Raw genomic sequence first — 23,632 nt, 5'->3', positions numbered from 1 at the left:
TATATGTGAGTGAATATTTATATGCCTGGTATTTTCAGTTTCCCTTGTTCGTGTTGCCTTGTTTGTCTGGTTGGTGTACTGGGGTGCACGGCTGATCCCCTCTTCCTTGGGTGGGGGAAGGGTACAGATGAAGGGCAGATACAGGAGATAAGACAAGGTACATGGCCCCGGCATCTTCACCTTCAGAAGTACCCCGGGGAATAGGGCGAGATAGGGCACCCCCTAGAATTAGGGACAGAGAAAGAACCCCTGGTTCCTGGTCACCCGACAACTGAGTTGTGACAACATGTATTCAAACCGCATCTGCCAGACCTTCTCATTTTTCAGTTCGTGTTGGGTTAGGTTCTTCCATGATTTTTATATGACTTCATAAACACTGGAATTTTTATTGGATCTGTCTGATGCTTGAATTTCTTTCCTCAAGGAATATGTTACAAAAATAAGTAGAAAAAAAAGTACCAGTTAATTTATTATGCTATTTCTTTTGAGTACAGCAGCATGGCGGGGAAGGGAAGGTGCACCATTGGGCTTTTAGAAGTGACATTTTGCTGTGGGCATGTTCTGTAGACCACCTAAGATGCCAGAATAGCAGAAAATCCCCAAAAGTGACCCCATTCTGGAAATTGCACCCCTCAAGAAATTCATCTACAGTATAGGTGTAGTGACAAGTTTGATCCATCAGGCATTTTCCAGAAATTTGCATGCAGTGGACCTTGCAACCAAACCATTTTAGTGTCAATATATACAGTGGGGGAAATAAGTATTTGATCCCTTGCTGATTTTGTAAGTTTGCCCACTGACAAAGACATGAACAGTCTATAATTTTAAGGGTAGGTTAATTTTAACATTGAGAGATAGAATATCAAAAATAAAATCCAGAAAAGCACAATGTATAAATTATACAAATGTATTTGTATTTTGCAATGAGAAATAAGTATTTGATCCCTCAGGCAAACAAGACTTAATACTTGGTGACAAAACCCTTGTTGGCAAGCACAGCAGTAAGATGTGTTTTGTAGTTGATGATGAGGTTTGCGCACATTTCAGGAGCAATTTTGGTCCACTCCTCTTTGCAGATCATCTCTAAATCATTAAGACTTTAAGGCTGTCGCTTGGCAACTTAGAGCTTCAACTCTCTCCACAAGTTTTCTATGGAATTAAGGTCTGGAGAATGGCTAAGCCACTCCATGACCTTAATGTGCTTCTTTTTGAGCCACTCATTGTTGCCTTGGCTGTATGTTTTGGATCATTGTCTTGCTGGAAGACCCAGCCATGACTCATTTTTAATGTCCTGGCGGAGGGAAGGAGGTTGTCACTCAGAATTGTACGGTACATGGCTCCATCCATTCTCCCATTCATACGGTGAAGTAGTCCTGTCCCTTTAGCAGAGAAACACCCCCAAAGCATAATGTTTCCACCTCCATGCTTGACAGTGAGGACGGTGTTCTTTGGGTCATAGGCAGCATTTCTCTTCCTCCAAACATGGCGAGTTGAGTTAATGCCAAAGAGCTCAATTTTTGTCTCATCTGACTACAGCACCTTCTCCTAATCACTCAGAAAATCATCCAGATGTTCATTGGCAACCTTCTGACGGGCCTGCACATGTGCCTTCTTGAACAGGGGGACCTTGTGGGCATTGCAGGATTTTAAACCTTTACGGAGTAATGTGTTACCAGTGGTTTTCATGACAAGTTCCCCCCGTGTAGTTTTAGGCCGATCTCTCACCTTCCTCGTGATCAAGGATACCCCATGAGGTGAGATTTTGCACAGATCGATGTCTATTGACAGTCATTTTGAATTTGTTCCGTTTTCTTACCATTGCACCAATAGTTGTCTCCTCACCTATCGTCTTACTTATGGTTGTGTAGCCCATTCCAACGTTGTGCAGGTCTATGATCTTGTTCCTGACATCCTTATAAATCTCAATGGTCTTGCCCATGTTGTAGAGGTTAGAATCTGACTGATTAATGGAGTCTGTGGACAGGAGCCTTTTATAAAGGTGACTATGTATGATAGCTGTCTTTAACCCTTCATGACTGGAGATTTTTTTTTTGTTCTTGCATTTTCGTTTTTCTCTCCCCTTCTTCCCAGAGCCATAACTTTTTATTTTTCTGTCAATATGGCCATGTGAGGACTTATTTTTTGCGGGACGAGCTGTACTTTTGAATGATACCATTGGTTTTACCATGTCGTGTAACAGAAAATGGGAAAAAAAATTCCAAGTGCGGTGAAATTGCAAAAAAGTGCAATCCCACACTTGTTTTTTGTTTGGCTTTTTTGCTAGGTTCACTAAATGCTAAAACTGACCTGCCATTATGATTCTCCAGGTCATTACGAGTTCATAGACACCAAACAATTCTAGGTTCTTTTTTATCTAAGTGGTGAAAAAAAATTCCAAAGTTTGCAAAAAAAAACAAAATTGTGCCATTTTCCGAGACCCGTAGCGTTTCTGTTTTACGTGAACTCGGGTTGGGTGAGGGCTTATTTTTTGTGTGCCGAGCTGACATTTTTAATGATACCACATTTGTGCAGATACGATCTTTTGATCTCCCATTATTGCATTTTAATGCAATGTCTCGGCGACCAAAAAAATGTAATCCTGGTGTTTTGATTTTTTTTCTCGCTATGCCGTTTAGCGATCAGGTTAATCTTTTTTTTATTGATAGATCGGGCGATTCTGAACTTGGCATTATCAAATATGTGTAGGTTTGATTTTTTTAAATTGTTTTATTTTGAATGGGGTGAAAGGGAGGTGAATTGAACTTTTATGTATTTTTTATTGTTTTCTTACTTTTCATCACATTTTTTTACAGCAACGTTTGGCATGCTTCAGTAGCCTCCATGGGAGGCTAGAAGCTGCCGTAACTTGATTAGCTGTGCTACATAGAGGCAATGCTCAGATCGCCCCTATGTAGCAGAAGTACTGCACCTCCATGAGCGCTGACCACAGGGTGGCGCTCATAACAATCCAGCATCAGCAACCATAGCGGTCTTAAGGAGACCTCTGGTTGTCATGCCAACACACCGTTGACCCCCGGTGCGCGTATTTCTGGCCCGATGGCCGGAAGCGCTCATTAAATGCCGCTGCCAGAGTTTGACAGTGGCATTTAACTACTTAATAGGCGCGGACAGATTCCACCATCGCCTATTGCGGGCACATGTCTGCTGTTGAAAACAGCTAGCATGTTGCTGCTTTGAGGTGGGCTCACTGCCGGAGCCAACCTCAAAGCGAGGATTCTGACATCGGACGTAGTATCCCATCCGACGTCCGAAAGGGGTTAATGCAGGTAACATGTTGATTCTAACTGGTCTGTAGATGCCAGAACTCTTAATGGTTGGTAGGGGATCAAATACTTATTTCTCACTGCAAAATGCAAATAAATGTATACAATTTATACAAATATGTGATTTTTTGGATTTTATTTTTGATATTCTATTTTTCATTGTTAAAATTAACCTACCCTTAAGATTATAGACTGTTCATGTCTTTGTTTGTTTTTTAGGAACTATATCAGTTTTCCAGAGCCTTTTGGCGTCACATAATGTAGAAACCCCTTATTTTTCTATTGACAGATGAAGAACCTGAGAGGGGTTTTTATTTATTTATTTTTTACTATATGAGTTAATGCTTTTACTGTTAGAATTTTGGATTAGATAACATTTTTGATCGTCTTTTATTCTTATTTTTTGGATAGGCAGAAGGAACAAGTAAACGGTAATTCAAAAATGGTTATTTTATTTTCAAACTATGTATTTCACAGTGTGCTCAATTAATTCCTATTGTTAATATGATGATAGCAGGGCCAGTTTTAGACAAAGTGGGGTCCCAAATGCCAACATATTGCACCATCACACAGAAACATTCAGTTATATTTACATGCCCTGAGTTCAGGTCGTTAAACGAGTGTGAGCGAAAATATTGAAGTTGTTCGACCCTTCTTTCCCGGCCCCTTTACACAGGCTGAGTAAAAATGATGAGGACAGAGCAATCACTAGTAGATCAATCTGTACCCACACAGTATCATGTTAACAATAGCATATCTGCAGTTTTCACCGGGTGATGTGCTGTTGAGAACAATGAACCATAAACAATCCAATCACTCAATGAATAGGCAGCATTTTGCTTGTTTAATATAACACACCCCATAGTTCTCCATATAGTAAAAGGCACACCCCATAGTCCTCCATTTAGTTTAACCCCTTAATCCCATATGACGTACTATCCCGTCCAGGTGACCTGGGACTTAATTCCCAGTGACGGGATAGTACGTCATATGCGATCGGCCGCGCTCACGGCCGGGTTTCAGCTGCCTATCGCAGCTGATATCCGGCACTATGTGCCAGGAGCGGTCACGGACCGCTCCCGGCACATTAACCCCCGGCACACCGCGATCAAAGATGATCGCGGTGTGCCGGCGGTGCAGGGAAGCATCGCGCAGGGAGGGGGCTCCCTGCGGGCTTCCCTGAGACGATCGGTACACAATGATGTGCTCACCGTGTACCGAGCGTCTTCTCCATGCAGTCCCCGGATCCAAAATGGCCGCCGGGCTGCATTCGGGTCCTGCAGGGAGCACTTCCGGGTCAGGATCAGGCTGCAGCTGCAGCTCTAATCCTGCCCGGCTGTATGTCAGATCACCGATCTAACAGAGTGCTGTGCACACTGTCAGATCGGTGATCTGTGATGTCCCCCCCTGGGACAAAGTGAAAAAGTAAAAAAAAAAATTTCCACACGTGTAAAAAAAAAAAAAAAAAAATTGCTAAATAAAGAAGAAAAAAAAAATATTCCCATAAATACATTTCTTTATCTAAAAAAAAAAACAAAAAAACAATAAAAGTACACATATTTAGTATCGCCGCGTCCGTAACGACCCGACCTATAAAATTGGCCCACTAGTTAGACCCTTCAGTGAACACCGTAAGAAAAAAAAAAAACGAGCCAAAAAACAACGCTTTATTATCATAACGCTGAACAAAAAGTGGAATAACACGCGATCAAAAAGACGGATATAAATAACCATGGTACCGCTGAAAGCGTCATCTTGTCCCGCAAAAAACGAGCCGCCATATAGCATCATAACCAAAAAAATAAAAAAGTTATAGTCCTCAGAATAAAGCGATGCCAAAATAATTATTTTTTCTATAAAATAGCTTTTATCGTATAAAAGCGCCAAAACATTAAAAAAATGATATAAATGAGGTATCACTGTAATCGTACTGACCCGAAGAATAAAACTGCTTCATCAATTTTACCAAACGCGGAACGGTATAAACGCCTCCCCGAAAAGAAATTCATGAATAGCTGGTTTTTGGTCATTCTGCCTCACAAAAAATCGGAATAAAAAGTGATCAAAAACTGTCACGTGTCCGAAAATGTAACCGATAAAAACGTCCACTCGTCCCGCAAAAAACAAGACCTCACATGACTCTGTGGACCAAAATATGGAAAAATTATAGGTCTCAAAATGTGGAGACGCAAAAACTTTTTTGCTATAAAAAGCGTCTTTTGCTATAAAAATCCGATATAAAAAACGCTATAAAAGTAAATCAAACCCCCCTTCATCACCCCCTTAGTTAGGCTAGGTTCACATTGCGTTAATGGGTTAACGCTAACGGACAGCGTTGCACGGCGAAAATGTCACAATTAACGCCGTGCAACGGGTCCGTTAGCACACCCATTGACAGCAATGTGATTGTCGGGTGTAGCGCATCGCTATAGCGTGCCATTTTCGGCTCGCGCTAGCTAGGTGCCGTTCCTCTGTGGCGCGCCTCGGACGCTGCTTGCAGCGTCCGCGGCGCGCCCGAGGTCCGATCCCCGATCTTCCAGAGCGGGGATGTTAATGCGACCACTAAACACGACACCTAAAAAGACATTGCGTTAGCGCAATCCGCTAGCGCTAAACGGATTTCCCTAACGCAATGTGAACCTAGCCTTAGGGAAAAATAATAAAATTAAAAAAAATGTATTTATTTCCATTTTCCCGTTAGGGCTAGGGTTAGGGCTAGGGTTAGGGCTAGGGTTAGGGTTTGGATTACATTTACGGTTGGGATTAGGGTTGGGATTAGAATTAGGGGTGTGTCAGGGTTAGGTGTGTGGTTAGGGTTACAGTTGGGATTAGGGTTAGGGGTGCGTTTGGATTAGGGTTTCATTTATAATTGGGGGGTTTCCACTGTTTAGGCACATCAGGGGCTCTCCAAACGCAACATGGCGTCCGATCTCAATTCCAGCCAATTCTGCATTGAAAAAGTAAAACAGTGCTCCTTCACTTCCGAGCTCTCCCGTGTGCCCAAACAGGGGTTTACCCCAACATATGGGGTATCATCGTACTCGAGACAAATTGGACAACAACTTTTTGGGTCCAAGTTCTCTTGTTATCCTTGGGAAAATAAAAATTTGGGGGGCTAAAAATCATTTTTGTGGAAAAAAAAAAGGATTTTTTATTTTCACGGCTCTGCATTGTAAACTGTAGTGAAACACTTGGGGGTTCAAAGTTTTCACAACACATCTAGATAAGTTCCGTGGGAGGTCTAGTTTCCAATATGAGGTCACTTGTGGGGGGTTTGTACTGTTTGGGTACATCAGGGGCTCCGCAAATGCAACGTGACTCCTGCAGACCAATCCATCTAAGTCTGCATTCCAAATGGCGCTCCTTCCCTTCCGAGCTCTGCCATGCTCCCAAACAGTGGTTCCCCCCCACATATGGGGTATCAGCGTACTCAGGACAAATTGGACAACAACTTTTGGGGTCCAATTTATTCTGTTACCCTTGTAAAAATACAAAGCTAGGGGCTAAAAAATCATTTTTGCGAAAAAAATTTTTTTTATTTTAACGGCTCTGCGCTATAAACTGTAGTGAAACACTTGGAGGTTCAAAGCTCTCAAAACACATCTAGATAAGTTCCTTAGGGGGTCTACTTTTCAAAATGGTGTCACTTGTGAGGGGTTCCAATGTTTAGGCACATCAGGGGCTCTCCAAACGCAACATGGCGTCCCATCTCAATTCCAGTCAATTTTGCATTGAAAAGTCAAATGGCGCTCCTTTCCTTCCGAGCTCTGCCATGCGCCCAAACAGTGGTTTACCCCCACATATGGGGTATCGTCGCACTCAGGACAAATTGCACAACAACTTTTGTGGTCTAATTTCTTCTCTTACCCTTGGGAAAATAAAAAATTGGTGGCGAAAAGATCATTTTTGTGAAAAAATATGATTTTTTATTTTTACGGCTCTGCATTATAAACTTCTGTGAAGCACTTGTTGGGTCAAAGTGCTCACCACACCTCTAGATAAGTTCCTTAAGGGGTCTACTTTCCAAAATGGTGTCACTTGTGGGGATTTCAATGTTTAGGCACATCAGGGGCTCTCCAAACGCAACATGGCATCCCATCTCAATTCCAGTCAATTTTGCATTGAAAAGTAAAATGGCGCTCCTTTGTTGTGGATTCTGTTTTTGGGCTCCCTCTGGTGGTTACAGATGGTACTGGGTGACTTGTGTTCTCTGCGGTCTCTGGTGTCCACCTGTTCTATCAGGATATGGGAGTTTCCTATTTAACCTGGCTTTCTTGTCATTTCCTCGCCGGCGATCAATGTAATCAGTGTGTCTTGTTACCTCTGCTTTTCGCTTCAGTAATCTTCAGGACAAGCTAAGTTTTTGATTTTCCTGTTCCACGTTTTGCTTTATTTTTGTTTTAGTCCAGCTTGCAGTTATGTGATTCCTTGTTGCTGGTTGCTCTAGTGGGCTGATATTACTCCTCATGTTCCATGAGTTGGCACATGAGTTCAGGTAATTTCAGGATGTTTTTTTGTAGGGTTTTTCGCTGACCGCGCAGTTCACTTTTGTATCCTCTGCTATCTAGTTTTAGCGGGCCTCATTGTGCTGAATCTGTTTTCATTACTACGTATGTGCTTTCCTCTCATTTCACCGTCATTACATGTGGGGGGCTGCTATTTCTGTGGGGTGTTTCTCTGGAGGCAAGAGAGGTCTTTGTTTCTTCTAATAGGGGAAGCTAGTCCTTCGGCTGGCGCGAGACGTCTAGAATCATCGTAGGCACGTTCCCCGGCTACTGCTAGTGTTGTGAATTAGGTTCAGGATCGCGGTCAGCTCAGTTTCCATCACCCTAGAGCTTGTTCTGTTTTTTGTGTGCTTGTCCTTTTGTGATCCCCTGCCATTGGGATCATGACACTCCTTCCCTTCCGAGCTCTGCCATACGCCCAAACAATGGTTTACACCCATATATGGGGTATCAGCGTACTCAGGACAAATTGGACAACAATTTTTGAGGTCCAATTTCTTCTCTTACTCTTGGGAAAATAAAAAATTGGGGGCGAAAAAATCATTTTTGTGAAAAAATATGATTTTTTATTTTTACGGCTCTGCATTATAAACTTCTGTGAAGCAATTGGTGGGTCAAAGTGGTCACCACACATCTAGATAAGTTCCTTAGGGTGTCTATTTCCAAAATGGTGTCACTTGTGGGGGGTTTCAATGTTTAGGCACATGAGGGGCTCTCCAAACGCAACATGGCGTCCCATCTCAATTCCTGTCAATTTTGCATTGAAAAGTCAAATGGCGCTCCTTTCCTTCCGAGCTCTGCCATGCGCCCAAACAGTGGTTTACCCCCACATATGGGGTATCAGCGTACTCAGTACAGATTGTACAACAACGTTTGGCATCCATTTTATCCTGTTACCCTTGGTAAAATAAAACAAATTGGAGCTGAAATAAATTTTGTGTGAAAAAAAGTTAAATATTCATTTTTATTTAAACATTCCAAAAATTCCTGTGAAACCCCTGAAGGGTTAATAAACTTCTTGAATGTGGTTTTGAGCACCTTGAGGGGTGCAGTTTTTAGAATGGTGTCACACTTGGGTATTTTCTATCATATAGATCCCTCAAAATGACTTCAAATGAGAGGTGGTCCCTAAAAAAAAATGGTGTTGTAAAAATGAGAAATTGCTGGTCAACTTTTAACCCTTATAACTCCCTAACAAAAAAAAATTTTGGTTCCAAAATTGTGCTGATGTAAAGTAGACATGTGGGAAATGTTACTTATTAAGTATTTTGCGTGACATATCTCTGTGATTTAAGGGCATAAAAATTTAAAGTTGGAAAATTGCGAAATTTTCAAAATTTTCGCCAAATTTCCATTTTTTTCACAAATAAACGCAAGTTATATCGAATACATGTTACCACTAAAATGAAGTACAATATGTCACGAGAAAACAATGTCAGAATCGCCAAGATCCGTTGAAGCGTTCCAGAGTTATAACCTCATAAAGGGACAGTGGTCAGAATTGTAAAAATTGGCCCGGTCATTAACGTGCAAACCACCCTCGGGGCTTAAGGGGTTAATGAGCCCCAAAGTCCTCCATATAATACACTCCCCATAGTTCTCCATATTGTATAACACACTCCTCATAGTCCTCCATATAGTATAATGCACACACCTTAGTCCTCCATATAGTATAATACACTCCCCATAGTCCTTCATATAGTATAATACACTCACCATAGTTCTCCATAAAGCATAATACACTCCCCATAGTCCTCAATATAGTATAATGCATCCCATAGTCCCCATATTGTATAATGCACCACCTTTAGTCTTCCATATAGTACAATGGACTCCCAATAATATAATGCACCCCTTAACCTTTCATACAGTATCATGCACTCCATAGTCCTCCATAGACTATAATGCAGCCCCATATAGTACACATAGTATAATGCACAGCCCATACTCCTTAAGAGTATAATGCAGCCACCACATAGAATAATGCCCAGTCCATTATAGAGTATAATCATACCTCCCAACCGTCCCTCATTGTGCGGGACTTTCCCGGATTTGACTCTTTGCCCCGCTGTCCAGCGCACGACGCTCTCATCCCGGGAGACAACAGGAGAACTCTGTCACACCCCCTTTTGTTAGGCCATGCCCCTTCCCCATGTTCCTGAGTCTCCCAGCGTCACTGGTCAGAGAGGGAGAGAGAGGGGACACTTCTAGTTTGAGGTAACAGCCGAACACAGCCTGGGTGCCGGCGGCAATGTAAGCAGACCAGTGTGAGTGGACTGGAGCTGCTAATTCTAATGCCTGACTGGTGTAATGGTGCTTGGAATGAGTGGGGCTCAGCAGGGAGGGATGGACACACTCACAGCCTCCTCTGTTTGCCTCCCTGCTCAGTGCTCACTGCTGTGTTATCTGCAGATCAGTGTGAGTGAGATCGATGACTCTGGGAGAGGGTGACAACACAACGCTATTGTGGCTGTTATTTCCCCTCCCCCCCCCCCCCCCGCATAAAAAGGGCTAAACCAAAGCCCCTGCGACAGTCTGACACTGTAATGTAGCAGAGCTGTGTGTGTACAAGGTGTATGGAGCAGAGTCGTGTGTGTAAGACGTGTACGGAGTGGAGCCATGTGTGTGTGAGGTGTAGAGTGGAGCCGTGTGTGTATGAGGTGTACGGAGTGGAGCCGTGTGTGTATGAGGTGTACGGAGTGGAGCCGTGTGTGTATGAGGCGTACAGAGCGGAGCCGCATGTGCAAGGTGTATGGAATGGAGTCGTGTGTGTACGAGGTGTACGGAGTGGAGCCATGTGTGTGCAAGGTATACTGAGCGGAGCAGCGTGTGCAATGTGGACGGAGCGGAGCCGTGTGTACGAGGTGGACGGAGTGGATCCGTGTGTATGAGGTGTATGGAGCGGAGCCGTGTGTATACGAGGTGTATGGAGCGGAGCCGCATGTGCAAGGTGAATGGAGCGCAGTCATGTGTGTACGAGGTGTACGGAGCAGAGCCGCATGTGCAAGGTGTATTGAGCGGAGCCATGTGTGTACGAGATGTATGGAGAGGAGCCGTGTGTATGAGGTGTACGGAGCGGAGCTGTGTGTGTATAAGGTGTATGGAGTGGAGCCGTGTGTGTACAAGGTGTATGGGGCGGAGCCGTATGTATGAGGTGTACGGAGCGGAGCCGTGTGTGTACGGAGCGGAGCTGCATGTGCAAGGTGTATGGAGCGGAGTCATGTGTACGAGGTGTATGGAGCGGAGTCGCATGTGTACGGAGCAGACGCTGGCTGTGTCTGATCGGAGCAGATATTGCTCCTCGCTCTGACACGGACTGGCACAGGAGACACTGAGGTCTTTATCAGTGGCATATCACAGCTGCAGTGACGTGAGCAGTCAGCAGCGCAGCTGGATGACACCATTCAGCGCCGTGGGTGTGGAAGCTGCCGGCTGCTGCGAGGGAGCGCGGTGAAAGGTGTCTGTGTGTAGTGATGGAGAAGGCAATGATGGGGGTGGAGTAACCACGTGTGGCCAGTATACTGTACCCAGCATTATGTGTGGCCATTATTCTATACCCAGCATCGTGTGGGGCCGTTATACTGTACAAAGCATAATGTGGCACCATAATACTGTATGGACCATCACGTGGGGCAAGTATGCTGTACGCAGCATCATGTGTGGCCATTATACAGTATGGAGCATAATGTGGCCAATGGCCATTATACAGTATGGAGCGTCATGTGTGGCCATTATACAGTATGGAGCATAATGTGGCCAATGGCCATTGTACAGTATGGAGCGTCATGTGTGGCCATTATACAGTATGGAGCGTCATGTGTGGCCATTATACAGTATGGAGCATCATGGGTGGCCATTATACAGTATGGAGCGTCGTGTGTGGCCATTGTACAGTATGGAGCGTCGTGTGTGGCCATTGTACAGTATGGAGCGTCGTGTGTGGCCATTGTACACTATGGAGCGGCGTGTGTGGCCATTGTACACTATGGAGCATCTTGTGTGGCCATTGTACAGTATGGAGCGTCGTGTGTGGCCATTGTACAGTATGGAGCGTCGTGTGTGGCCATTGTACACTATGGAGCGGCGTGTGTGGCCATTGTACACTATGGAGCGTCTTGTGAGGCCATTGTCCAGTATGGAGCGTCGTGTGTGGCTATTGTACAGTATGGAGCGTCGTGTGTGGCCATTGTACAGTATGGAGCGTCGTGTGTGGCCATTGTCCAGTATGGAGCGTCGTGTGTGGCCGTTATACAGTATGGAACGTCGTGTGTGGCCATTGTCCAGTATGGAGCGTCGTGTGTGGCCATTGTACAGTATGGAGCGTCGTGTGTGGCCATTGTACAGTATGGAGCGTCGTGTGTGGCCATTGTACAGTATGGAGCGTCGTGTGTGGCCATTGTACAGTATGGAGCGTCGTGTGTGTGGCCATTGTACAGTATGGAGCGTCGTGTGTGGCCATTGTACAGTATGGAGCGTCGTGTGTGGCCATTGTACAGTATGGAGCGTCGTGTGTGTGGCCATTGTACAGTATGGAGCGTCGTGTGTGGCCATTGTACAGTATGGAGCGTCGTGTGGGGCCATTGTATAGTATGGAGCGTCGTGTGGGGCCATTGTATAGTATGGAGCGTCGTGTGTGGCCATATTTTTTTGTTTATAATTATTGTTTATGAAACATTGTAATCAGAAGTGCTAAATGGGTGTGGTTGGGGCGTGGCTAGTTGTGAAATGGGCGTGGCCAGAGGTGTGGCCTAAAATTTGCCGCGCCGCTGACTTTGTCCCTCTTTCCCTTCCTTAAAAGTTGGGAGGTATGAGTATAATCAACTCCACATAGTCCACAATAGAGTATAATGCAGCCCCCATAGTCCATATAATGCAGCCTCATAGAGTACATATAGTATAATGCTGCCCTATAAAGTACAATTCAGTCCCATAGAGTACAAGGCAGCCCCATAGAGTATAATGCAGCCCCCATAGAATGTAATGGAGCCCCTTAGAGTACATATAATGTAATACAGCCCCCATAGTCCTGCAGTATTATGGCCACTATGTATGCACTGTGTCACTGGGTTACTGCGACAGTGTGGAGCCAGAAGACCACAGCGTCTGATTGCTCCTAATTCGGCGCTGAGAAGACACACTTCTCCTTCATTTTAAATGTGTTTATTTAGAACAGGAGTTAATCGGCCATGTTGGAAATCCCTGTACTCAGCTTGGTTAGCTACTCCTTTTCCCTTTATAATCTGGGCTCTGTTACTAATCCTCATCAGACCTAGCATTTGCTGCATGGCTAACGGTGGGAGAGGAGTACATATGAGAAGGAGAGTTGAAGGAGTAATTAGTGACTCTGTTTTTGCTTATTCCCCTACCTCCAAACCCGTGTGCATTCCTCTGTTACATGTGAGTGAAGAATTTTGTATGCCTGGTGTTTTATGCTAACCCTTGTCTGTGCTTTGTACAAAAAGGAGAAAAAAAGGCATGAACCGCACCTCCAAAAATCATAAGTTGATCTAAAGCTGCTAGGCAAAAATGTATATAACTGAATATGAGGTTTTCAGTTTAACATTCTGATCAGACTGTATGAAGCCCACTGCCACGTTACGGCAAACCTCGTAGTGGGTCCTACCGCCCTAACGGAGCGGAGCCGTGCGGCGTCCACCGCCACAGCGGCAATGCACCAGCAGGGCGGACGGCCTGTTGACTAGAACTTGCTTTGCACAAAAAGGAAAAAAAAAGCTATGAACCGCACCTCCAAAAATCATAAGTTGATCTAAAGCCGCTAGGCAAAAATTTATATAACTGAATATGAGGTTTTCAGTTTAACATTCTGATCAGACTGCATGAAGCCCACTGATATGTCACGGCAAACCTCGTAGTGGGTCCTACCACCCTAACGTAGCGGAGCCGTGCGGCGACCCTTGTCTGTGTTGCCTTGTTTGTCTGGTTGGTGTACTACGGTGCACAGTATCGCCCCCTGTTCCCTGGGTGGGGAGGAGAACAGACAGAGGGCTAATTTAGAAGATAAGGCAAGGGCGGAGGCCCCGGCATCTTTGCCATCTGAAGTATCCCTGGGAGCAGGGTGAGCTAGGATGCCCCTAGTGTTAGGGACAGGGAAGGAGCCCCTGGTCGCGTGTCACCCGACAGCTGTGTTGTGACATTAGCTCTGACCGCTACCATCTTCACCATCTGCAGTATCCCGGGGAGCAGGGAAAGCTAGGGCGCGCCCTAGTGTTAGGGACAAGGAAGGAGCCCCTGGTCACGGGTCACCCGACAGCTGTGTTGTGACATCAGCTCTGATAGCTACCATTTTCTCTGATCCATGATGGATCCAATCTCTGCTCTGACGGGTCAATTGCAGCAGCTCAATCTGGAGGTGATGGATTTACACACTGTGGTTTTGCGGCACACTGGTACATCTTGTGTGGGACTCCCATCTCCCCAGCAAACCGTAGTGGAACCCAAGGTTGTGTTGCCTGACAGGTTTTCTGGGGGGGCATGACAAGTTTGTTGTGTTCAGAGAGGTCTGTAAACTGTACTTGAGGCTATGTCCGATTTTCTCAGGTATGGAGGAGCCCTGTGTGGGGATAGTAATCTCACTCCTTCAGGGGGACCTCCAAGCATGGGCGTTTTCTCTCCTGTCTGACTCTGTCTCTTCAGATGGTGGAGGTTTTTTTTCGGGGCACTGGGCCTTATATATGATGACCCTGTTCGCGTCTCTTTAGCTGAGTCCACACTGTACTGTAAAGGTGAAGGATGCCTTAGCTCTGCATGAAACTCCTGACTCCCTTGAGGCAGCCATGTCTCTGGTGATCCGAATTGATCTCTGTCTGGTACATTGGAGGAGGTACAGTCCTGAGAAGAAGATGTGGGTACCAGCATCTGATGTTCATGCGGCCAAACTCATCCGGGTTTTTCACATGGCTCACCCTGATAAGCCTGGTCCTGAGGTTCTTCGTAGAATAGGTGGTACTATCACAGGGTTACCGCGACATTGTGGAGCCAGAAGACCGCAGCATCTGATTGCTCCTACTTCGGTGCTGAGAAGAAGCACTTCTCGTTCATTTTAAGTGTGTTTATTTCTTGTGGCAGAACAGGGGTTAATTGGCCATGTTGGAAATACCTGTGCTCACAGCTTTTCTCAGTTAGCCACTCCCTTTCTCTTTATAATCTGGGCTCTGTTACTAATCCTCATAAGAGCTAGCATTTGTTGCATGGCTAACGGTGAGAGAGGAGTACATATGAGAAGAAGAGTTGAAGGAGTTATGAGTGACTGTTGCTTGGTTTGTATGCTTGGAAATTCCTTCTCTTCTCTATCTTTGTTTATTCCCCTACCTTAACACCCCGGAGCATTCCTCTGTTACATGTGAGTAAATATTTTGTATGCCTGGAGTTTTCTGTTAACCCATGTCCGTGTTGCCTTGTTTGTTGGGTTGGTGTACTATGGTGTATTTTATAGCCCCCTCTTCCTTGGGTGGGAGAGGAGAACAGACGGAGAGCTAACTTAGAAGATAAAGAAAGGATGGAGGACTCGGCATCTTCGCCATCTGAAGTATCCCAGGGAGCAGGGCGAACTTGGGCACCCGCTAGTGTTATGGACAGGGAAAGAGTCCCTGGTCCCAGGTCATCCGACACACTGATTTAAAAAAAAAATACAATACTCACCTCTCCCCGTTCCCCGCTGCTCTTGTCTCTGTAGGGCTTCTACTCGGCAACTCCAGCGACTGGCGCAGCGTGGCCCAAGCTGAAGTGACATCATCGCTCCAGCTGTATCAGACACAGAGGAGGAATAATGGAAGAGGGAGCGTCACCTGTTGCTCTCTCCTCCTTCATTGCTTCCAACTGTATCGGAGTGGGGGCCCTAGACAAATGCCTAGCTTGCATGCCTCTAACGTATAGTATAGTTTGCTACTTTTGCACACTAATAAAATTTGAGGGGTTGTTCTTTTTTGGGCTATGTTGACATTGTCATGATACCAGTTGTGCCTTTATGATTATTACAACATGTTCAATTGTTCCCTATTTTGTCAGTATTACAAATCAGTATTTGTAACCTGTAAGCCAAAATCAGGAGTGGAACAATCAGAGGATAAGTATAAAAGAAACATGTGCATCACTTCTTTATTTTTCACCCACTCCTGGTTTTGGCTTACAAATACTGATGTAAAATACCGACCAAATACTGAACATGTGAACATGGCCTTACGACATTACTTTTTTACCAACTCACAATTTGTACCACTAGATTACATCCCTTGAGGGAAAGCTTCATTCGTATGTTTCTTATGAAATTTAATTCAAGATCCATTTACAATTATGACTTTTTTTGAACCGAGGTAGAAAGGTGTTGTGGATTCTGTTTTTGGGCTCCCTCTGGTGGTTACAGATGGTACTGGGTGACTTGTGTTCTCTGTGGTCTCTGGTGTCCACCTGTTCTATCAGGATATGGGAGTTTCCTATTTAACCTGGCTTTCTTGTCATTTCCTCGCCGGCGATCAATGTAATCAGTGTGTCTTGTTACCTCTGCTTTCCGCTTCAGTAATCTTCAGGACAAGCTAAGTTTTTGATTTTCCTGTTCCACGTTTTGCTTTATTTTTGTTTTAGTCCAGCTTGCAGTTATGTGATTCCTTGTTGCTGGTTGCTCTAGTGGGCTGATATTACTCCTCATGTTCCATGAGTTGGCACATGAGTTCAGGTAATTTCAGGATGGTTTTTTGTAGGGTTTTTCGCTGACCGCGCAGTTCACTTTTGTATCCTCTGCTATCTAGTTTTAGCGGGCCTCATTTTGCTGAATCTGTTTTCATTACTACGTATGTGCTTTCCTCTCATTTCACCGTCATTACATGTTTGTGGGCTGCTATTTCTGTGGGGTGTTTCTCTGGAGGCAAGAGAGGTCTTTGTTTCTTCTAATAGGGGAAGCTAGTCCTTCGGCTGGCGCGAGACGTCTAGAATCATCGTAGGCACGTTCCCCGGCTACTGCTAGTGTTGTGAATTAGGTTCAGGATCGCGGTCAGCTCAGTTTCCATCACCCTAGAGCTTGTTCTGTTTTTTGTGTGCTTGTCCTTTTGTGATCCCCTGCCATTGGGATCATGACACTCCTTCCCTTCCGAGCTCTGCCATACGCCCAAACAATGGTTTACACCCATATATGGGGTATCAGCGTACTCAGGACAAATTGGACAACAATTTTTGAGGTCCAATTTCTTCTCTTACTCTTGGGAAAATAAAAAATTGGGGGCGAAAAAAATCATTTTTGTGAAAAAATATGATTTTTTATTTTTACGGCTCTGCATTATAAACTTCTGTGAAGCAATTGGTGGGTCAAAGTGGTCACCACACATCTAGATAAGTTCCTTAGGGTGTCTACTTTCCAAAATGGTGTCACTTGTGGGGGGTTTCAATGTTTAGGCACATGAGGGGCTCTCCAAACGCAACATGGCGTCCCATCTCAATTCCTGTCAATTTTGCATTGAAAAGTCAAATGGCGCTCCTTTCCTCTGCCATGCGCCCAAACAGTGGTTTACCCCCACATATGGGGTATCAGCGTACTCAGTACAGATTGTACAACAACGTTTGGCATCCATTTTATCCTGTTACCCTTGGTAAAATAAAACAAATTGGAGCTGTAATAAATTTCATGACAAAAAGGAGCTCCCACAGCAATTAGCGACAGCTTGCCGTGTTTCCCACTGTCCATTCTGCTTAGTACGCCCCGTTGTTGAGAGTGAAATGTGGTTCAAAAAAGAGAAATTTGACTTATCAGACTAATTCTTCTGCTGTACCAGTGGTACTTCTTTTCTGTCTTTTTATACTGCTCCAGATAACACAGGTTGGCCCTCCAGACCATCACTGGTCTGATTTTATACAGCACAAGATGCAGCAGCAATGTATGTTATATATGACACATCATCTCCTCAACCACACAAAGACCGGAGGAAAGCAGTAGAGTGGCAGTGCTTTAATGGACTTGGATTCAACCGACAAGAAATACTTGTTTTTATTATTTTATCACATCCCCACCACCAACAAATTTTTACGACAACATGTAAAACCTAGTACTAATCCAGTTTCATATTTTCTCCAAATTCATCAGTTTTTTCGATCAGTACTATACTGTTACTGTCATGGTTCCACCCCTCAGTGTGTCTGGGACGCAGTTACTGCCAGCTTGGCAGTCCAATCTGGTTTAGGGGTGTACTGAAGCTGTTAGTACTTTGATTGATAGCTTGGCCATCCAATCTGGTACAGGGGCGTGCTGAGCTGTCAGTGTGTTGATTGACAGCTTGACTATCTAATCTGAGCCTGTGAGGTGTCGGCTGTCGCCAAGTGTTCATTATTCCAGGTAATTGCTATGCTACTTAACTGAGCTGTGTCTCCCAGAACTCTGCCAGACGCACATTCTGCTTTTGAGGTTTGTTCTCCTGTGCTTTGAGTTCTGTATTCTTGATCTGTTGCCTAACCTTGGACTTTGCTCTGACCATCCGCCAGTTTAACCGCTTCAGCTCTGATCCGTTATCCTCCCATTACTCTGACCTCGGAACGTTACCTGACTATGTTTTTGTCTCTTCCTTCTGTTTATGACATACCCTCCTGGCTTCTGACCTTGGACTCCTTGACCATTCTGACTCACGGCTTGGCCACCAGAAGTTACTAGAATCACCGTTACTCTGCTCTGCATTAAAGTACATGTTACTATCAATGATAGTGTGGGGCAGATGATAGCACTATTTTTTTTTATAGAAACTTTATGAAAAATATAAATGTTATGGTTATTTTATTCAAAAATAATTATTAGGGTTTTTTCTTGGCAGATGACTGTACCAGCAGATTAGAAGAACATCTGACATCTTCAATTTCTAGATCAGATGACCTGGATATCACACAAGATACAATTGAAGTGTTTCCCTTTTTCCCAGATATTCCATCATCTATTCGCAGTGAAGATCTATCTTTTGATCCTTTTAAGCAGGTCCAATCTTCTGACTCATCACTGACTATTAAGAAAAATGAGACTTATGAAACAGATGATCAAAATCAAAGTTCTCTAGCAGGGAATACACCATTATCATGTTCAGAATATGGAAAATGTTTTCCCCAGAATACTTCTTTTGTTCCTTACCAAAAAATTCACACACAGGAGAAAAGATTTTCATGTTCACAGTGTGGGAAATATTTTAACCAGAAATCAGATCTTGTTAGACATGAGAGAATTCACACAGGGGAGAAACCATATTCATGTCCAGATTGTGGAAAATGTTTTAATCAGAAATCATATGTTCTTAAACATCAGAGAAGTCACACAGAAAAAATTCTATTTTCATGTCCAGAGTGTGGGAAATATTTTACAGAGAAATCAAATCTATATAGACATCAGAGAATTCACGCAGGGGTGAAACCTTTTTCATGTTCGGAATGTGGGAAATGTTTTACAAGTAAATCAAATCTTGTTTCTCACCAGAGAAGTCACACAGGAGAAAAGCCATTTTCATGTTCAGAATGTGGAAATTGTTTTACAAATAAGTCAAATCTTGTTACACATCAGAGAAGTCACACTGGGGAGAAACCATATTTATGTTCAGAATGTGGGAAATGTTTTAAAGATATATCAAATCTTGCTACACATCAGAGAAGTCACAAAGGGGAGAAGCCATTTTCATGTTCACAATGTGGGAAATGTTTTCTTTTGAAAACAACTCTTATGAAACATCAAAGAATTCACACAGGGGAAAAGCCATATTCATGTCCAGAATGTGGAAAATGTTTTTCGAATAAATCCTATCTGGTTACACATCAGAGAATTCACACAGGGGAGAAGCCATATTCATGTTTAGACTGTGGGAAATGTTTTACAGAAAAATCAAATCTTATTTCACATCAGAAAACTCACACGGGTGAGAAGCCATATTCGTGCTCAGAATGTGGAAAACACTGTAGAGATAAATTCACTCTCGCTAGACATCAGAGAACTCACACGGGGGAGAAGCCATTTTCATGTTTAGAATGTGGGAAATGTTTTGGCGACAAATCGCATCTTGTTAAACATGAAAGAATTCATATAGAAAAAAAGCTATTGTATCTAGAAAGTGAAAAATGTTTTTCTTGAAAATCATATTTTCTTGGGCATCAAAAATACTCACATTGGGCAGAAGCCGTATGTTCTATTGAAAAATTGTACAACAAAAATATGTAGTCAAAAACAAAGGCAGTCAAAGAAAAGTAAATGAGGAAGGGAAAGATGTTTACAGCTGAAAACAGAATAAAAAAATATATGTAGTTACTAATAGAATTAAGAAATATACTAGTTATTAACAGACATCGGCTATTAAAAAAGCCAACAAAAGGTCACATTCTATGTGCACTGAATATATTACATTTTCATATTTTTGGACAAAAGTATTGGTATTTACCTTTTAATTTCTGAATTCAAATTAGTTTGTAAAACTTATTCTATTTTAAATATTCATTCAATAAGCAGTAGGAGGCACAAGTGTAATGAGGAGAGTATCAGCTGCAAATGAAACAACACCACAGGGCTGTCAGAATATAAAATTCAATAACTAAATATCAGTGATTTGCGCTGTACATACCTTCCTTAGGATGAGTTTTAATGATTAATTCTGTAGTGTGGATAGGTTAAAATAACCATGTTGATGTATCACCGGAAAAGATCTTTCCCTTGTGTGGTAAGTATGCTGATCAGTCATAGGCAGAGAGTGGAGGGTGGAGAGTCCTCTATGGGTAACCCCACAGGTCGAGAGTGTGGCTTGCGGCAGCTAAACGATGAATCTTCCGGAGCGCTGTCCCAGCTGGGGACAAAAGCTCCTTATGGCTCTTTTCCTTCGGTGCGCAGGCATCAGTGTGCTGTGATACAGTCCCACGGTGTCTTCGTGGCCGACAGGACCTGGGTGCCATAGACGCTTGCAGTCACGTGACTCGGCGAAGCAAGAGGCGCTACGAGTACCAATTACTACGCGTTTCGGAAATACACGGTTTCCTTCATCAGGGATAGTTTAGGTAGTGGTATGGCTGCCTTTTATCCTGTGTGGATACTCATAGAGGACTCTCCACTCTCGACTCTCTGCCTGTGACAAATCAGCAACCTTACCACAAAAAGGAAAGTTTGTTTCTGGGGATACATCAACACGCTTATCTTCACCTATCCACACTACAGAATTAATCATTAAATCTCATCCTAAGGAAGGTATGTACAGCGCAAATCACTGATATTTATCTTAAATATTCCTTTATCAACTGTTGGTGGTATTATTAGCAGACCATGTAGAGTCACAGAGCTGATTGCTGAATACTGAGTGCATTTAAATTGCCAATGCTCTGCTGACTATTAGCTGTCTGGCATTAGCATCAGCACAAAAACTATTCAGCTCCCAGGAGCTTCATGCCATGAATTTAAACGTGATATAGAAGATGTTAAGCACAGCCTAAATAGGGGAGGTGCACAGTCATAGGTGCCCAAACCTGAACGTATACAATATAAAGTGACTAGCACACTCCAGGGTGTTGTGATGCAAAAAAGTGGGGATTTATTACATACAGTAAATCACAAACGTTTCAGTGTGTCACACACTCTATTAGCGGTGGATACCGCATTTATCCCTAGTGTCCCGGCGTACTGACAGCTCTTTTAAGCCTCAGCGCCACCTATTATTCTGACTCACCGTCAGTTGACCAGCCTGGTTATGTTTCTTCCCGGCTTGTTGCCTTTTTTTTCCAGCATGTCTGATTGATGCAAATCCGAGTATTCTATTGTTTTTGGGGCCATACAAGTATACAATTATACCTAGCACACTGATGAAGGTCCAGTATCGACCGAAACGTTTGTGATTTACTGTATGTAATAAATCCCCACTTTTTTGCATCACAACACCCTGGAGTGTGCTAGTCACTTTATATTGTATGAATTTAAATGTGTGAAAAACTGAATGCCTTACATCACCAATCACAATGCCAAGTTTTGGATGGAGTAGTTTAAATCACATTGCCACTGGACTCTGGACCTATGTTCTGTTCAATGACAAAATGGCATGTTTCTTTTGGCTCTTGCCATGAGAATGTACAGTGGGGCAAAAAAGTATTTAGTCAGTCAGCAATAGTGCAAGTTCCACCACTTAAAAAGATGAGAGACGTCTGTAATTTACATCATAGGTAGACCTCAAGTATGGGAGACAAACTGAGAAATAAAAATCCAGAAAATCACATTGTCTGTTTTTTTAACATTTTATTTGCATATTATGGTGGAAAATAAGTATTTGGTCAGAAACAAACAATCAAGATTTCTGGCTCTCACAGACCTGTAACTTCTTCTTTAAGAGTCTCCTCTTTCCTCCACTCATTACCTGTAGTAATGGCACCTGTTTAAACTTGTTATCAGTATAAAAAGACACCTATACACACCCTCAAACAGTCTGACTCCAAACTCCACTATGGTGAAGACCAAAGAGCTGTCAAAGGACACCAGAAACAAAATTGTAGCCCTGCACCAGGCTGGGAAGACTGAATCTGCAATAGCCAACCAGCTTGGAGTGAAGAAATCAACAGTGGGAGCAATAATTAGAAAATGGAAGACATACAAGACCACTGATAATCTCCCTCGATCTGGGGCTCCACGCAAAATCCCACCCCGTGGGGTCAGAATGATCACAAGAACGGTGAGCAAAAATCCCAGAACCACGCGGGGGGACCCAGTGAATGAACTGCAGAGAGCTGGGACCAATGTAACAAGGCCTACCATAAGTAACACACTACGCCACCATGGACTCAGATCCTGCAGTGCCAGACGTGTCCCACTGCTTAAGCCAGTACATGTCCGGGCCCGTCTGAAGTTTGCTAGAGAGCATTTGGATGATCCAGAGGAGTTTTGGGAGAATGTCCTATGGTCTGATGAAACCAAACTGGAACTGTTTGGTAGAAACACAACTTGTCGTGTTTGGAGGAAAAAGAATACTGAGTTGCATCCATCAAACACCATACCTACTGTAAAGCATGGTGGTGGAAACATCATGCTTTGGGGCTGTTTCTCTGCAAAGGGGCCAGGACGACTGATCCGGGTACATGAAAGAATGAATGGGGCCATGTATCGTGAGATTTTGAGTGCAAACCTCCTTCCATCAGCAAGGGCATTGAAGATGAAACGTGGCTGGGTCTTTCAACATGACAATGATCGAAAGCACACCGCCAGGACAACGAAGGAGTGGCTTCGTAAGAAGCATTTCAAGGTCCTGGAGTGGCCTAGCCAGTCTCCAGATCTCAACCCTATAGAAAACCTTTGGAGGGAGTTGAAAGTCCGTGTTGCCAAGCGAAAAGCCAAAAACATCACTGCTCTAGAGGAGATCTGCATGGAGGAATGGGCCAACATACCAACAACAGTGTGTGGCAACCTTGTGAAGACTTACAGAAAACGTTTGACCTCTGTCATTGCCAACAAAGGATATATTACAAAGTATTGAGATGAAATTTTGTTTCTGACCAAATACTTATTTTCCACCATAATATGCAAATAAAATGTTAAAAAAACAGACAATGTGATTTTCTGGATTTTTTTTTCTCAGTTTGTCTCCCATAGTTGAGGTCTACCTATGATGTAAATTACAGACGCCTCTCATCTTTTTAAGTGGTGGAACTTGCACTATTGCTGACTGACTAAATACTTTTTTGCCCCACTGTACCTGTCTGACTGCATTGTGCCAACTATAAAGTTTGTTGGAGGAGAGGTAATGCTACACGCTTGTTTGTGATGGGTTGACCTTTTCCCCTTAATTTTAATGGTGGAAAATCTTATTGTTTAAGCATAGGAAGACATAGGAAGACATTTTGGACAATTCTATGTTTCCA

At 43.6% G+C, this 23,632-nt stretch overlaps 1 protein-coding gene and 1 pseudogene across 2 annotated transcripts in view; both read left to right on the top strand.

Annotated features, from left to right (window-relative positions):
• The window catches only part of LOC138663916 (oocyte zinc finger protein XlCOF22-like), a 64,640-nt gene extending 43,754 nt beyond the window's left edge, over window positions 1-20,886 (top strand). For both annotated transcript variants that reach the window (XM_069750286.1, XM_069750288.1), the window contains exon 7: window positions 18,595-20,886. In XM_069750286.1, coding sequence (XP_069606387.1) covers window positions 18,595-19,886 — 1,292 coding nt within the window. In that variant the 3' untranslated portion in view covers window positions 19,887-20,886. The remainder of the gene's footprint in view (window positions 1-18,594) is intronic.
• The window catches only part of LOC138663928 (zinc finger protein 665-like), a 256,803-nt pseudogene that overhangs the window by 125,447 nt on the left and 107,724 nt on the right, over window positions 1-23,632 (top strand).

The sequence above is a fragment of the Ranitomeya imitator genome, chromosome 2 (genome assembly GCF_032444005.1).
Source record: "Ranitomeya imitator isolate aRanImi1 chromosome 2, aRanImi1.pri, whole genome shotgun sequence".
NCBI classification, from domain to species: domain Eukaryota; kingdom Metazoa; phylum Chordata; class Amphibia; order Anura; family Dendrobatidae; genus Ranitomeya; species Ranitomeya imitator.
The sequence above is the reverse complement of the archived record's forward strand: the minus strand, read 5'-3'. Positions and strand labels throughout refer to the sequence as shown.